The 17,786-nt window shown below is 39.6% G+C and overlaps 2 protein-coding genes across 2 annotated transcripts; one reads left to right on the forward strand and one right to left on the reverse strand.

Annotated features, from left to right (window-relative positions):
* Positions 1-697: 697 nt before the first annotated feature.
* Positions 698-8,684, reverse strand: LOC116256871 (uncharacterized). Its single transcript, XM_031633403.2, has 10 exons — positions 8,343-8,684; positions 5,700-5,857; positions 4,697-5,585; positions 3,096-3,832; positions 2,939-3,013; positions 2,669-2,855; positions 2,497-2,592; positions 2,326-2,392; positions 1,812-1,971; positions 698-1,713 (listed from the first exon to the last, which is right to left on the reverse strand). Exons 1-10 carry the CDS (start codon positions 8,472-8,474, stop codon positions 1,014-1,016), a joined length of 3,201 nt encoding a protein of 1,066 aa, XP_031489263.1. The 5' UTR covers positions 8,475-8,684; the 3' UTR covers positions 698-1,013.
* A 5,636-nt stretch (positions 8,685-14,320) lies between these two features.
* Positions 14,321-15,539, forward strand: LOC116255621 (cytidine deaminase 1-like). The gene has a single exon (XM_031631491.2). The coding sequence runs from the start codon at positions 14,471-14,473 to the stop codon at positions 15,392-15,394; it is 924 nt and encodes a 307-aa protein (XP_031487351.1). The 5' UTR covers positions 14,321-14,470; the 3' UTR covers positions 15,395-15,539.
* The last annotated feature ends 2,247 nt before the right edge of the window (positions 15,540-17,786 follow it).

A 17,786-nucleotide genomic window follows, 5' to 3' on the forward strand; every position in this document is an offset into this window, starting at 1 on the left:
TCCCCACGCCAATTTTCATTTAAGGAGCCCTGCTATGGCAAAGGTTGGGTGCGTGTGACTGCAGAAAAGTAATGGCACTTTAAAAGGTCTAGTGTTGAAGTTTTTTCTCCAAATTTTGGCAATGTGACTCCATGCTTCGGAACTTGTAAATACTCGCTGGGATCTGTTTGTTCAAATGAACTGATGAGATTTTCAGCAACTTTAGACTGTCGAAACTTCACTCCTTATAAAATCATTGTGCATGCAATGCACCCTTCCACAAGTAGATTGATAGATTTATTATAAATCTGACATCCATATGATTAGGATTCTGAGACCCTGAAATTGATCTTTAAGATGCGACTGGAAACTTTTGTCCAGTTAGATTGCAGAAAAATATGCTTGCCTTGCAAGAGACCTATTGATATCGACAAAGACCTGGGCCTACAGATGGCTAAAGGCCAGGAGACGGTATACAAGGTTTCAGTTTTCATAGGCCACAGACACAAGCACGCGCGCGCACACACACACACACAGATTTGTGACGAAGTACTTCAATTTTATAGGATATTAAAGAGAAAAGATCAGCATTTGAATATCCTTGTTGAGATAGTGGTTTAGCATCGTCCTGCTTCAATAGAAGAGCATCAAATTAGAAGTTTAAAACCGCCATTTACCGTCGACACCATTATCCCAGAACGAAAGAAAGCAGAGGTCATGCAAACAATATCCACCATCATAGGACTTGATTATTCATATTTTACACAACGAACAAAAAGAACACCCCTCAAAATGTGATCCGCTGTAGAAATGTTACCTAATCCTAAATTCCGCATTTTCACCTTCTGCAGCGTATACCTTAGTAATGGTATGAAATAAGCAGATAGCAGCAATACCACTGGCCAACACATACTGCTCTCTCCCTACCAGTACAACATTTAACAGAGAAAGGAAAAGGTTTATGCTGATACTTAAGACATACTTGACAACACGCCCCTCCAATGCTGATCACACAAAGGGAAATACTTTTGGCTTCATTTCTCATTTCCCTTGCTCTTACAATAAGGAGTGAGTGATGGGAATGATGGTACTGATTGCAGAATGAATTTACGGCTACTACGAATGCCAGGTGAAGAGGTAGATCTTGCCAAGTCACTCAAGCAAACACGAGGAGATGAAACCCGTTTCTGGTTAGGAGAACCAGCCTTGGCCACCACGATGGGCGAACGTGTTTTGTTTAGTATATCAGGTGTCTCAACATCCATAAGGCCATGCATCCCAGCATCAGGGTCCAGCTCAAGCACCACTTTTTTATTGCCCATTTGATGCACTGGAGTAATGGGCGAGTCCTGCCAACCAGCTGAACGGGAAGAAATGAGTGCACTTTTATATTGAGATTCAGTACCTGGATTTGGATGGCGATCAGTAGAGCCAATAACAGTAACAGTTGACTGAGGGCATGACAATGGTGTCAAGGAGCACAGTTCTGCAAGCTGGTCCCATCCAGGAGAAACTTCATCTATTTTATTAGATTTCAAGCCTCTAGGTCTCCGTTTACAAGCAGCAGTATCTGCATCGCCATGTACCTCTTCAGAAAACATGCACCTGTCAGTGCTAGTGCTTCCAGGTGTTGCCGAGGGCCTGTGTGAGTCTGAGTGATGGTTCGAAAGTTCTGACTCTGGTGAACGGGGGTTTCTTGCTGAGAGCTGAAGCTCAGAAACTGTCTTTTCGTGGCTAACATGGGCATAATCACAAGATATGAAAACAAAAAAGGTCAGTTCATCAACCAGAATGCTGTGCTAGTTTGCCACTGAATGAAAACAGCCAAGTACCTTGAGCATTGCAACGACGGTGTAACAGGTGATGGGTTATTAGGATGGCGTCTCTCTGCATGCAAGACATTCTTATCAGTTTTGACAGCAGCTAAATCATCTTCAGCTTGGTCCTTCCATCTAACATCTTCAGCTGCTTTATAGTCCAGTTGAAGACATCCTGCAAGAAATCAATTGCATCACTGAAAATGAGAAACTAAATTACAATCCAGCAGCGAAGACTCATTTCAGTTGTTTTATAGAATGACAAAAGGATATTTGAAACAAATGCCGAAAATGAGGTCAATTGCTCAGATAACAAAGAAAACCAATTGGTAACCGTAAGTGATGTGGCCAAAGCCAATAACAGCATGTAACTGAAAGGAACATGTGGTCCATTAACTCATGACCAATAGAGGCCTTTACATCTCAAGGGGACTCTTCCAGTAACACGTCCATAAAAAATTGACAAATTTGTTACGGGTATCGCTTGCTCCCATGTACACTAAAGATAATGTTGAGGCAACCACCTTACCTTCTTTTTGTCCGTACATGTTTTTGCATCCTTCACACCTGCAGCTATCGGAACATCCCACACCAGCCTTGGAGATGGAGCAAACAAGGATGTTTCAATTCATAAAACAGAACTGTGCATATAATAGATGGTGAAAGTAACAGAAAAGAAAAACACTTGTGAGATCAAGACCTGGTAGCATTCGCAGTATTTCTTCAAACACCTTGACCTCTTGCAGTTACATCCCCGTTTATGTCTGGCTGATGGAGGTGTTTCCTTAACTTCTCCCTGTGGAAATTACAAGCTTCCTAATTTTCCTCCCAACATAAAGAATTACAGAGAAAGAAGGAGAAGGATCACTTACACCACTGCCATTTCCAGTAGTCTCAACAACCCAATGGACAACTCTTGGAGCAAATGCAAGAGGATTACGAGATTCTATTTGCTGCCGTGCACTAATAACCATATCCTTGCATTCAGGTTTATTCAAACACTCTTTGCATGTACACGAATCAATACAATATACTCCAGCAGCAAAACAATCACAATAGCTGAAACATTGATCATGAATATTAACCGCAGTCAAGAGAACTACATTTATTCAGGAAAAATAAAATAGTCATCATAGACTTACAGTTTCAAGCATTTTGACTTTTTGCATTTGCAACGTTTACAACCTTCTTTTTCTGCAGCATTTGCAGACTTCTTCCTGATAGCATAAATAAGATTCAAAGTTTCAAACAAATGTAAAATACAGAGGAAAATAGAAATCATTAAGGGAGAAATTATGCCTTTTCTTTTTAGAGCTCAGTTGGTCAATATCCTCCTGATAGATGCATGCATCGTCCAAGGCAATAATTTCCCGTTCAACTGGAGTTAAATCACCACCAAAGGCCTCAGAATTCATGCCCATATTCAGCGACAGGGAGTTGAAGGTAGGATCAGCACTCCCAAATTCAGGTTCCTCTTGATTCATATCTGCACCTGAAGCGATGCTCTGGGAAACAGGAGAACCATAATTTGACTTCTCAACTAAGTCCGAGTCCTGGAAGTGGCATTTCAGACCATCTGATGGATGCCGGCTGACTACAGAAGATATATCGTTTTCCTGTATAGGTGTGTGACCATTTCTACAAGGGATCTGGCAAGGAGAATGCTTTACGGCTGTACTTCCAATGCTATTTAGGTGTAAACCAATTCCAGACGGCTTTGGACATGCCATGGTAGAGCTTCCATTCTTCTGGGTGGAAGTGTCAATTATCCCAGAAAGGGACTGACCATACATAGAAGATGAGAGCTTGGAAGATGTATGATGTGAGGCACTGACAAGTTCATTAGGTGTAAAAGTTTTACACTTGTCACCACCCAATAAGGTCGCACAAGAAACAAGACCAGTTGCTTGCGCATCTTCCACTGCGTCAGCGTCAGCACTTAAAGAGGAGCATGAGGTGTAGCCGCTTTTCATGTTCTGTGAGCAAGCTTCTGCGGCCTCAAAATCAAGACACCGCCTAGATATGCCACACTGATTCTGCACACACCATACAAATTATTAGTTGCTCATTCCACTGTAACAACACAACCTACCAATACAAAATGTTGAAACTAGACAACTCAAGGTTCCAACTAATATCCAGTAAAGGTAAGAAATAACAAAAAAAAACAAACAAATTAATAGAAACATGTAGCAAGTTGCCAAAGTTGGAAAGATTAACAGCATTTATCTTTATCAATAAGAGGAGAATTTCAACATCTTATTTCCAATTGAGGCAAGGCTTAAGGTTAAGCCAAAAAATGGGTTCAGCCAAGTTGAATCAACAGTTATATGCATGTCACGCTTTTGTTGTTCCATTAAATAAATAGACGTAAGATAGGCACATATGAATTGTGTTAAAAAAAAAAAAAAAAAAAAGCAACTGATGACTGCCAAAACAGAGAACATCACCACATTGGCAAACACACTATGACCAACTTGCTTTACGTAATGTCAAAACCAAAAATTGAATAAGTGGCAAAGATCCACTCAGAATCTGATAACTAACACAAATCATGGAGACAGATACTGAGAATCTATTTTGAGATGAATTTGAAATCATCCTCAAGGCTCCATAAAATGAAAGTACAACCAAAAACCAACAAGTAAGAGGACAGTTTATTAGTAATAAGCTGGAAATCAAGGGATAGTATTCTTGAAACTTAGCCTTCAACTTAAGAGTTTCTAGGTATAATTGATTTTCTGTGAAAACAACACAAAAACGAAAAAGATATGGTAACAGCATGCCTCAGTTTATTTTGTAGAACTTATACCAGGACATGTAACCATAATGCTACAGTTAAAAATAGAAGTGAAATTATGATAAATCAAAATTAATATGTAAATGAATATTATGCCCACCTTGCCCATAAAAGCCACCCAATCCATGGTTGGGCCATTTTCTAAACTTCCCAATTTTCCATTAGGATTATCATTCTCAACAGACATTAAAGATTGTGGCACTAGCTGAGGAGTACAATCCCAACCATTTGGCTGCTCTCCATTGGCATTGTGGTTATGGCAGGCATTAGTCAAAGTAAAAGATTGTGACTTGTCAAGGGCAGCTGCATTTTCCTTGCCATCAGATGCACCACAAGAAAAAGCATTAGCCCCTTCATGATCCTGGTTTTCTGACTGCTGGCTTTCAGAGGGATGTGATTGAAGAGAGAGATTAGGATCAAAAAGAGCATCACTGTCCTGAACAAGTACATCAGTCCACTTCTCGTCCACCACATTTTCATTTTCTTCTTCCAGTCCACCAATCTCCTTTGTGCCAGTATCTTCTGCGGTTGCAACTTGAAGCAATACTTGTTCTCCTGCACTATCAGAATGAATATATGTGACATCATCTGACACCTTCAGCATGGTTTCCCTTAATCTCCTCACCTTTTTTATACTGACCGCATCATCATCATTGCTTAAAGAGGCACAGACACAGCTAGACTGTTGAATTTGTGATTGCTCAGTGGCTTGTTTGCAACATGTATCAGGTGAATCATCACTCTTACTACCATCGTCTACAGAATGAGCAAGAAAGTCACCAATACATGCAGATGGGCTACCAGTATCAAACTGCAATGAGTCCTGATCACTCAATTTCTTTTGGAAACATGGTATCATCTCAAATTGTTGAGCTAGTGAACCAACTTTGATCCGTCCAACACCATCAGAACATGATGGAATTGCAGCACCTTCCCTTTCATGTTTAGAAGAAAAACTTTCAGGACCAGATGATTCAGAACACATCGTCCTGAAAATTGGAAAAGAAAATTTACGTGACCAAGGAATGCTGCAATAATAAAAGTTAAATGACACAAACAAGTTTAAGTGTAGCAATCAACAGAAAGATATAATTAACAGATACCTTCTCAAAATTGTTTCTCTCTTCAAAACATCACGGGGTGATGTGAAAATAGTGGCTGGTGGTGGCAAATTGAACTCACCAAATGCTTGCACAACATGAGCAGATTTGATAGGCTTGATAGGTGAAAGATTGCTAAGGTAATTGAAAACAGGAGAATCCTACAAAAATGCGACAACCAACATCAACATTGTTACCAGACAGAGAAAAAAAGAGGAAGAGAACAAAAATAATGCACACTCATAATGAATAATTCGGTGAAAAGACTCTTCCCTTTTTCTTCCAAATCCAGCATTCTTCTTAAAGTAAACCCAAAGAAAGCACTTGATTTAATACACTGGGATTTCTTAGAACTATGATCATCCACATGCTTTGGACCATCAGGGACCATTGGATCACCAACACCTCCATGTGGACAAGTTGTTATTCGAGTTATTTCAAGAACCAGGACTCTTTTCACCCTTCCACTTAAACATGGAAACTGAAAGAGACAAATTTGTTAAACAATTCTGAAATTTTGAATTTCATTCTTTCTTTTCATGACTTACTGCATGGACATGCTGATAAAATACTACTTGATAATGGTTTCCTCAACTTTGACAAAGCTTTTAGTTGACAAATATGTGGAAATTACCATCCTATAAATCATATGCTAGCTGGCTTAAGGTAACAAGTTATTGATATTTTAGCCCTTACTGTGTATGCAAGAAATTCAAGACATTGCCAAGAAGTTTTTGGCTGTTAGGTGGAATCTCTTAGACTGTTACTCTTACAATATTTTGGCATACTTCGGCTCAAGAAAGAGAGAAGGCCATTAGCTGAAGACCTACAAAAGTACCCACTTGGTGCCAATCATGGAAAACTAGATGCTACGACAACCATTTTCTGGGTGGCTGAATATCATATATTAGCAAGCACTAACTCATAGTTCATATTTCTTATTTATATTTGAGAATCCCAATTAGCAGTAAAAAAGCTAATCAATATAATGATAAAACTTTCTTATGGAAGAGATTGAACAAAAGATAATTTAGTCTATCTACTAGGAACACAGTATTTTGCCCTTCTACAAGGGTAGAACCAGGGAGGAACGATGCCACTCAGAGAATTTCAAAGAAGAAAATGCTGTGCAATTTTTTGGAAAGAAAAAATAAGAAAGTTTCCCACCCTTCAAAATTTTTCCACAATATTATCCACTATATGTCCCCTCCCCACAACCCCCAAACTTTCTTCCCCATGTCAATTTCCTGGGTTGGTGGACTCCATGCTTAAGAAGTTGAATGTACAAAAAGCATCCTTAAGAAGATGGTGGCCAGTGCGAAATATAATAAACAGGATAGGAAAAACATTAATCAAACGTCAATAGAGGCTGCAAGGAGTCGGAGCCTCCTTCAAATGGCCCTTCGAGAATTAACAAATAGAAGAATTCATCAGGCTTATGATGAGAAATCTTTTAGGCAATCTATTGGCTGTGAGGAGATGCTAGGTCTCGGACAGACTGGTGATGGACAAGGGAAAAGTTCAACCTTTGATAAGTACTAGTCTGTTACCAGAATCACAATTATTGACAAGTTCACTCTCTCACGACGGACAAGCATTGTTTAGTGATTTGCAGCCATTTATGGACACCTACTACTTAGGCAGCGGCCCATTTCAGTGGTGCACTTGCTCTATCATTTTGTAAACAAAAGAAAAAGCCGAGCATCTCGGAACAAACACTAAATAGTGGAAAAACATACGTCGCTATAAGCTACTCTATAAGTACCAAACCAAATTTCCTCTCCTACGCGGACTGAGTTTAATATATTTTCAATACAAAGTGAAAAATAAAAGGCAGGTGAGGAAAAGATATAGAAGCATGGTTCATATTCAACGACCTGAACGTAGCGTTGTTCCACGGATGAGTTTCAATTAACAGTTAAACATCAAGACTTTATTATAAAAATTGGATAAGTGTTAGAACGCCTTTTTGCATTACAAAAACAAAAAAGGAAATTGGAAAATAAAAAGAAATTGGCAAAATATCAAGCGGAGTAACTAAAAATATTAGAAGTATTGAAGATCGGCGAAAGATAAGACTGGGTCATCCTGGAAAAGGCAAAGGTTCATGCATGAACCACAAGATCTAAGAAACTAGAGGAAGACACGATGGGTCATCCAATATGTTTTCAGTAAGCTAATCAAGAAACGTTAGAGTAGATGCACTGAAGGGATTGTCTTGATCCGCCAAAAGGGTGAAGGCAAGATGGAGGGCAAAGTGGGAGACTGTATTCTGAAGCAATAAGCCAGAACATATTTCCAAGAATGCGAACACAACAAAAACCCCTCAGAAACAATTACTCCCGATGATCACCGCAGATCATCCATAATATTTCAAGCACACCATCAAATTAGAAAACGAGGACAGATCGAGAAAGGAAGCGGCAAAAACATATTCCGACAGAGTCATCACTCAATCAAAACATCCACAAACAAAATGAACCCCGCAAAAATCGCGATAAAGATTCCAAGATCCGCCCCCACTCTAACTCCAACCTCAAGACAAAGACATCATCCTACCTCGACCCACGACGTCACAAACGAAAACCACTCACTCGCATTCGCACTCACTGGCACGCGACGCACACACAGGAAGGGAAGGCATACCTGTACTATAGGAGAACGCAGGGAGGGTGAAGATTCAACGGCAACATTGGCGGCAGAGGCGCCCTCTCCATCGCGATGATGAAGAGGGCGGAGGCCGACGATCAGATCCTTCTTCTGCGGAGACCCCTCCATCACGCAGCCCTCTCTATCTCTCTCCCTTTCTCCCCCCTTCTTAACTATTCAAGGATTTCCCGATGTCGGAGGCGGCGCCTGAAAAAGGGCATTGCCGGTGGTCAACAGCCGGAGCGACCACTGATCACTTTCACTATCCACTCTTCCCTCCCTCCCATTTTCCCCAAACCCTCTCTCTATCCTCTCTCAATTCGAGTTCGAGGAGCACGAGCGGGAACGCGGATTACGTTGTACGTACAAAAATGCTCGTAGACGTGAAGGTATATCTCTGCTCCGTAGATACAAACCCTTCCGCGCACACACGTGTCCCTCGGGAGCGAGCGTGCGTGCGTGCGTGCGTGCGTGTGTGTGTGAGGCGCGCGCCTCGCCAGCTTGAGCGGGTTTCGCGGGTCGGGTCAGACTGATCCATGTCGGATCCGTATGTGGCTTTTCATGAAAAAAGTCAGTATGACAGAACCAGGCTTTGGGTTTGAATTTATTTTCTTTTGACCACCTTTCCTGCGGCTAATTCAAGCAGTTAAATGAAAAAAATCAAAAACTCTGCCTTTTTTTTTTGGTACTCATAAACGAGTCAACAATTTTTTTTTTTTGGTTGGATTTGGGTTTGACCAGGTCTTTGGTGCGGATGCTTCGGATAAGAACGCACCTGAGTCAGGTGCGGTTCCGGATCTTTTTCAGACAATGTCGGTTTGGAAATTCTTGTTTGCGTAACCGAACCGATTGGGCGGGAAGCGGTCGGATATGATATCAATTATTGACCTGATTCGGACGTGGATCCAAGTTGTCACTCAACCTGTAATAATATGACTCCATGAAAGCGTTTGTTTCTATCAAGAAGCTGCAATTAATCAATTCAATCCTGTTTGAAGCTTCTCTATATTGAAAATATTTTCATACATGTGATGTTGGGTGATGTTGTCGAACGGCTTAAGCTTTAAAATATTTTCATATCTGATGTTGGCAATGGGTTTCGATCTCGTAACATCCCGATTGAAACCACTTGGTTTTCTATTCGTTGGCTCTCAAAATATGTAATTGGAAATTTGGTTCAAATGAATTTGATCTATGAATCTATACTACCGGTGGACGTAGCCATACGGGTCTTCCCAGTAGCTTCATATTTGGCAACCATTCTTGATCCAAACTTTTGGGGTTCGAGTCGGTCATGATATCGCCGATCTGAATCTCTTTGGGACAAAACTCAACATCGATCGGATTAATGTCATTAATGTTCACTGAGAAATTTGATCAAGCCATCTCGTTTTGGTAAGTGGTTCGTCTTTATCATTTTTTTTAATAGTTTACTTTATGATGTTTACTTTTAAAACATGGAGAATTTATAAGAGAAATAACGTTTCTTAAATGTGTAGATGAGTTTTTTGGCTTCTGGAATTCATCTTATATGTTGTCCACAAAACATGACTTTTATGTTTTTATGCATGCATATCACATGTGCCTTATTACTTTAAGAAAGAAACTTTGTAAATACAATACCCATTTCTCAATATTCATATTCGCGTCTTCCATATGAAAGATGTTACATCCAAATATATGAGATATCAAGCCATGACACAAGTGGAATCTGCTTAGTTCTTGGCATTGCTAATGTATGTATATTTCAACGCATATATATATATATATATATATATATATATATATATATTCTCATTTAAAAATAAAGAAATTTTCAAGAGACTCGTGTGGACAGTCCACTGTATCTGAACGTGCATAAGGAGGTCGGTGCATCGCAAGGGACGGGAACCGATAGTGGTAAGGGACCAGTCACTGTTTCAAACTCCAATTGTGTCAGTTTTCTATACTACGAAAAGAAAGCACCAATATGCAAGTTGAATTATAGGAAGGGTTATTAGAGGCTCTAATTGTAGTTTGTATCCTATAGAAATAGGAAAAAGAGAGGAGGTTTCGTCCTTCATTCGAGCTGTGAGATTTTCTATCAATCACCTGAAATGGATACGTTTAAACTTTTAAATCTCACAAAAATTAGAATCGATTTCGTCTTTCGTTTAGAAAGATTGAACACTATATATTTATACATTGACAACATATCAAAGTATGAAAAATGAAGAATGAATATTCAATCGAGAATTTTCTGCCTTGCTTTTCTCTCAACTGGGAGTTGATCCGGTGAAACAAGAGGAGTTATGAGGGTTAATTTTCTCTGCAATGAAATACCAATTTGATAGCGTCAGTATTGATGCCAACAGTATAATTCCCAAGACAGTAACACATATTGTAAACAAACAAATTACATTGAAATAAGTCTTCCCTAACTTGGCCAATTAGAATACTGACATAAATATTTGTCAGTAGTTCCTTCCTTGGATTTTGGAGAACTTAGGAGGGTGCTTGATAAATAATAAGAAGAAGATTGTATTCTTAGAATCATTCACATAAAATGCGTATTATTCGAAAAAAAACACTTATAATACTTGAAAAATAAGTCAGTTGTATAAAACGACAATTTAGAAGCATCTTTTTTTTTTAAAAAACACCATAAAATAAAAAAACATAAAAAAACACGCATTATATGCATTTTTTCATATTTTTATTAATTTTTATTTTTTATAATTTTCAAGATTTATTAAATGTTTTAAATTTAAAAAAATGACGAGATTTTCCCTAGATGTTCCCAAGATATACAACTTTACCTTATTATACTCGAGAAATTCATCATTGTATAATATTCATACATGGTATATGTGACAATGCTTAGAACACATGTTTTAAAACACGCATGATCTAAAAATATTAAGTTTTTGTTTTAGGAAACATGATCAGAATTATGGATTTTGTTTCGAGGATCAATAATTAGACACTAATCACACAATATCTCCTAAAATAAGAAGATGGCATATATTTTTTAAACAAGTGTCATCCAAAAGCACAATGTTCTAGTATGCCCTCTAAAATACTCTCCTATAAAGAAAGAGGGAGAGATGGAATTAAACAATTTTAATGCGCTTACAGTTTTTAGTTGGCCTTAAATTCTATATTTATTGCAGAAAAGTGTTCAATCTTTGATATAAAACTAATGAATTTCTTGTTTTGATTAGCCAAGTAATTCGTCAAACTCGAACAAGTGTTGAAACTATTTTCCGAGTTGCTATTTAACAGGTTGCCTTAGTCAGATCTCTATTAGGTTATGCAAAGGAGACATCCTGATGATGTCTTGAGTTAACTTGAAGTTTGAAAGTTCAATCAACTCTCTAGCCAGTCTCGAGTCCTGGGCTGCGAAGGGTCGCCTTCAGCTCGACGGAGCACCTCTTTACTTTTGTGGCCCAGGAGAGTAGCACCTACCCGGAATCAAAGCGGAGACGCACTATCTACGTATCCCCGGCCATGAGCCCCGACTTGCTATGTTACCTTCTTGAGGCATATCAAAAAGTTAATTCATTCTAGACCCCATACAAACACAATTTTTAATAAGTATTCAGACATAAGCTTCTGGGCATGCTTTAAGTCATTCACATTAATGACTTCTTGGTTCCCCAAGTGCTTGTTAATTAGTTTCTGTCACATAAAGCGCGTGCACACACACAGCACACATTACATATATATATATATATGAACAAGTGAACGATGACTTTCGTTAAATAGAGTCTCTCAATCATCTAACCAAGGCCGTCCGTCTAAAGTACAATAAGAAAAATGTGCAAAACGCATGTTGGATCGTGACGGCACCGATTAAATTGTTGTGTGACTATAAAAAGCTAAAGTCACCATCAGCTTTCCTCTCTCTCTCTCAACATATATATATATATATATATATATATATATATATATAGAGAGAGAGAGAGAGAGAAACCTCAAACGTCGTGTGTTATTAGTTGAGACACCGAGTCCCACAGCACACCTAACGTTCTTATTTTATGGGTATGAAATTGGGATCTGACCCATTGTTTTAACCGTATATTTGTTCAGCAGGTAGCTGGGAACAAGCTTCCTTCTATTGTTTTAAATTCTTGTTGTTGTCACAGATGTACCAAATTATTGGCATGCTTGCAGAGAATGAGTGTATTATAATTTGACATGCTTATTCAGTGCTTATATTTTAGAACTGGATTTAGCTGCAATCTTATAATTTTCGGTGTGCATGCAACAACTAAAAATTTCAATATTTAGTATTTTTCAAGTTTTATACAATGGCTACTTAAAATCCCGAAACAATGTCCTTATCGGCCTAGCCATCTCGGTCCAAACAGACATTCCTTAGTTTTGGGCCATGAAGATCAGATTTCTACTTAAAATTCCCCAACATTTGATGTTCTATTGGACAAATATTTATGAAAACCTTCTGTATGCATGAATGCAACACACAAATATGATCAGCGTTATTTATTTCTATATTAACATTATGCTACAAGCTAATGTCACACTTATATGCTCCAAAGATCCATAAAAGAGATAAGCAGCCACAAAGTGCCAATGCATACTACCAAGTGATTCTGCTTAAACCTAGGCATTGGGCTGGCCCGGCCTCATAACTAGTAGGGCCCGACATCCAAAAATTGGGTCTGGGCCCAGTCCGATTAAATTTAAAATATATTTTTAGTATAAATATAATTAATTATGATAAAATATTATATATGTATATATATATATATAGATTAATAAAAAATTCTAAAAAAATAAAATATCGGGCCCGAAATGGACTTATTGGACCCACTCGGGCCGGCCCGATAACGAGTCGGGCCGGGTACCTGGCGGCAGCCCGGCCCAGTGCCCAGCCTTAATCCTGCTAGCCAGTGGATGACTCAGATAAGCAATCTCTCCAAATTGGTTGACTCATCAATCGTATATTTCTCCACTCATTTGAATGTAAAAGATCCAATGATCGACCCAAAGCACACAAAGCAACCCAATTATTGAACAACAAGTGTCGGAAAAGGCGGCGACAACCACCACTTGATGGAACTCATCCATGGTGCTTGGCTTGTGTGGTGAAACACTAGTTAGATTAAAAAGGACAGATTGGATGCAGCATCAATTTGTTTTTTGCTGGTTTGGGCATTAGCTTATAGTGGCCAAGAAATTAAAAAAAGATGCAGTCTAGAAGATGCATCCAATCATCTAAGAAATAATGCATGTGTTCCATGGACTATTATTGGCACCAAAAGATTCCTTCTTAGTAGCTATGGGGAAGAAGGAACCTCAGTAGCAAATGAGAAAGAAGAGAACAGCACAAAAGTCAGGGTCCAAGAAAAGAAAGGAAACTTCGAGTGATGGTTCTCCTCTTTGTAAGCATGCATGTTTTCTTATAATGTAGCATTATTGTCTGTCAGCATTTTGCAGGCTTTTCTTAATTATATATTAGAAACAACAACGCAAGTAATCCTAATATTTAAGCACTTAATTAACATTTTCATGACAATGAATTTTCTAAAATGCTAAAAGCAGAAAACTAAAGATTTCCATAATTTGAAAATACTGAACACTAAAAATTAATTTTTCAAGACTACCATTTCATATAGACAATTTTGACCAAGAGAACCAAAATAGATTGGGATGTTGATGGGTTGCCTCTAGATAAGCTTAAATATTCATGTAGGCAAAGTTTTTAAGGTTCAAGTTGCCAGGATCATTCTTTTTCAGATGGTAAGATTCTTTCTTATTCCAAGACTAGGAATCAAGACACCTTTCAATGTGGTATTTATTTAAACATGGTTTTGCAATAATAAAGTTAGAACATGGAAAAAGGCAATTAACCAAGAATTGGGTAGTCATTAAAAGTTTCAGGGCAGTGGTAGATTGAACCGAGTTCTCTGAAAGTTCACTCAAGAGCCCATGGACCTAAAAATGGTTCAGTCAGGTAGGCCCGGCCAACTTCCCTCCTTATTCTATTGGCAATTTGGTTCTCTCTCTCTCTCAATCGCTCTTTGATCCTTCCCTATTTATACCATCTTCTCCCATTAGACGTGCACTAATCCCAAACCTCACGCACCCACCTGCACCAAGTCCAAAGCTTGGCTAAGTCCATGGCGGGTGTGTTCGTGATGGAACCCGAGGAGGTGCAGTCGCTGAGGAAGAGGTCGGGGCTCACGACCCTTCAGCTGCTGGCCTCGCTCGTCCCCCAAGCCAAGTCCAAGGCCCGACCCCCCGTCTCCGACTACTGCGTGGGCGCGGCCGGCCTCGGCGCCAGCGGCCGCATCTTCTTCGGCGTCAACCTCGAATTCCTCGGCCTCCCCCTCAGCCAGTCCGTCCACGCCGAGCAGTTCCTTGTCGCCAACGCCGCCCTCCACGGCGAGTCCTCCATCACCCACATCGCCGTCTCCACCACCCCGTGCGGCCACTGCCGCCAGTTCTTCCAGGAGATCCGCTCCGCCCCGGAGATCAGCATCCTAGTCACAGGGGACGGGTACGACGCTGCCCGCGCCGAGCCCGACCCTGACGCTTTCCGCCGCATCGCCCTCTTCCTCCCCCACCGGTTTGCTCCCTGCGACCTCCTCCAAGAGAGTGTCCCTCTCCTCCTAGAAAACCGGAACAACCGACTCGTCCTCGTCTCCGGCGACGACGACTCCTCGGCCGATCGCGACCTCATCGACTCTGCCCTCCGGGCTGCTAATCGCTCCCATGCCCCTTACAGCGACTGCCCTTCGGGGCTGGCGCTGAGGGCGAAGGACGGGAAGGTTTTCGCGGGTTCGTACATCGAATCGGCGGCGCACAACCCGAGCCTCCACGCGGCTCAGGCGGCGCTGGTGGCGTTCGTGGCGGGAGGCGGGGGAGGGTACGAGGAGATAGAGAGGGCGGTGCTTGTGGAGAGGGAGGGAGGGATGGTGGCGCAGGAGGGCGTCGTCCGGCTGGTTCTTGGCAGCGTGGCGCCGGGCTGCTCCTTCTCCGTGGTTCACTGCCGGCCCCAAATCAGCGTGGACGGTGACGGCGACGCCCTCAACCACAACTGAACAAGTGGTGCCTCTGAAACTCTTTCTTTTCTCTGGTTTGATTCCCCCTTCCTCCTCTATCCTTTGGCCTTTTCCCCTCTTGCTTTTCTGCTCTGTGTTTGTACACCATCTGTCGTCTCTTATGTATTATTATAATAACTCTTTCCTTCTGTGATTCTGCAAAGCTTTCAGTCAGGCCATGGCCTGTTGGAACTTGAAACTCTTTGCCTTTTCCCTTGATCTTTGGCTTTATGTCAGACCAGGAAGAAATTGTACTTTTAAAAGAAGATGAGAACAAACACATGATTGTTTCTCCAAAACAAAATGAATGGGGCTGATTAAATATGAAGACACCATGAAACTTGAGCACTTATGGAGCTCTCATCATTCAGCCTCTCTCCCAACAAAGAAGAACAGCTGACAAGATTCTGCCAACGGTACTACAAGTCTACAACCCAGGGCTGAATTCTCCGGTAGTGTAAAAATTGAATCTGCAAATGATATTTAAAATTATTAAAAAAAGTTAAAAAATGTAAAAATTAATTAAACATGAGAAAACATTTTAAATTATTAAAAAAATGAAAACATGGCATTTGTCAGTGTGCCACCTAATCTATTCAACTTTGAAGGTCTATTTTGGATGATTAGGATGCTGTTATGCTGTTCTCACTGAGCTTCAATTGACATATGGGTAACTTTTCTTTTGCATCACAAAAAGTTGACACTCTAGAATTCGACTGAAGACTAGCCCCCCCACCAAATGCCATGTTTGAACCGTTTGCAGCAAGGGCTTCGCCGCATCTTCAAGTGAAATTAATTGCAGTCACTTTTACTTAGATCGCTCATGTTCTCCCTATTACAGTATCAATTTTAGAACAGTGCCATCTATATCTGCCGTTTTTTTGAGTTTTATAATCTTGTTATTTACATGTGCTGTTCTTTGAGTCTCCTTCTTTATTCTGATTTTCTCTTCTATTTTGTCTTCGAATCCTTTTTTTTAATACAAATATAGATATACACAAGACTTTTATACTTTGGTGTGAAAAATTTTAAAAATATTACTTAAAACAACGTGCCATAAACAGTAGTGATGATTTATTATCCAGCAATAGTATATGGAGTTTTTAATAACGATTCATGATACTCTTAGCAGTAGATTTTTAATCATCGAGTAACATCCAACGCACCTCAGTATAGAATTCTCCTATATAAACACAACAACCCCGTTTTCTCACAAGTAGCACATAGAATTGTCTCTGGCAGTTTTCCAAACAAATTTCTAATGGGAGGTGTCCGAGTTCTCCACGTTTTCTCTTTTAAGTGGAACAGGACAAGATAGTGTGATTCACAAGGAGCTTTCTTTTCTGATCTCAAATTCATCCCCGCCTTTTATTTTGAGTATATATTCCGAGACAGCGTCCGATGCTTTGAGATGTCACAGTTTAGGCTGACACATAAATAGGATTTGCCAATAATAAGAGAAACATATCCTACTACTCCAGCCAAGCCGGTAACCAAACCACATAAATGATTGTTGTAGAGTTGGAAACAAAAGGAAATCAATTCTTAAATAATGGATACTCCATATGAGATATTTTAACAAGGAGTGTTAGGTAAAAGAAAAACAGAAACAGAAACAATTACTTAATAAAATTATTCGCTGACAAGGTCATAGCCCAAATTAAACTAACATACGTTAATGAAGCTTGCTGAATAAAATCAAACTCCTACTTGTTTTGGTGGTTTTGCATGGATATTTAAGGGTCTTTCATCAAACAATTTGTAATTGTTTTATGAATCTGCTTCAAAATGTTATACAGATTTATAAAACACCTTTTTGAAGTGTTTTATAAATCTATTCCAATGAATCAGTTTCATCACATGATTCCACCAACTGCAGATCAATCAAGATGAACAGAAGGTCAGCTAAAGATTGTTTTTAGTAATTATAAGGAAGAAGGAAGACAAAGAGTGAAATCAAGCCTCGAGGAAAGGGGCCAAAAGTTTCATCGTAGGTCTGTCTTTTCAAAATCATGCTTGTCCTTTAGCAATTTTTCTAATTGCTTTTTCCATTTGTGGACGTCTAGACACATCTATCTATCCCGGAAAGAAGACCCGGAACTTTGATGGTACAAAGGAATGCGTCTTTTAGTTTGAATTTCTTTCCTTTAGATTTTTCCAGACAACTTAAGTGTTTAAGTGCAATGAATTAAAACTTAAGCCTGGTTCTGGCACCCACCAAATGTTTAGGATACTTTTTTGCAATTTATATTACTTATGATAATCAGCTGATACAAATTTATATATTTAAAATTTTTAAGTTTGCAATTAAAAATTTATGTCGACAACATTTGTCTTCATGTCTTGATAAAACAAAACGGCACAGTGAGTCGTGTTAGGAAAGGACCACGGA

Source organism: Nymphaea colorata, chromosome 6, assembly GCF_008831285.2.
Source record: "Nymphaea colorata isolate Beijing-Zhang1983 chromosome 6, ASM883128v2, whole genome shotgun sequence".
Lineage (NCBI taxonomy): Eukaryota > Viridiplantae > Streptophyta > Magnoliopsida > Nymphaeales > Nymphaeaceae > Nymphaea > Nymphaea colorata.

Excerpts from the sequence above, each read along its gene's own strand:
- LOC116256871 (XM_031633403.2), bottom strand. The coding sequence starts at position 8,474 with ATGGAGGGGTCTCCGCAGAAGAAGGATCTGATCGTCGGCCTCCGCCCT. Across the intron at positions 3,014-3,095 it reads CTGAGCTCTAAAAAGAAAAG|GAAGAAGTCTGCAAATGCTG; the intron begins GCATAATTTCTC and ends TTATGCTATCAG. Across the intron at positions 1,972-2,325 it reads CATGTACGGACAAAAAGAAG|GATGTCTTCAACTGGACTAT; the intron begins GTAAGGTGGTTG and ends GATTTCTTGCAG.
- LOC116255621 (XM_031631491.2), top strand. The coding sequence starts at position 14,471 with ATGGCGGGTGTGTTCGTGATGGAACCCGAGGAGGTGCAGTCGCTGAGG.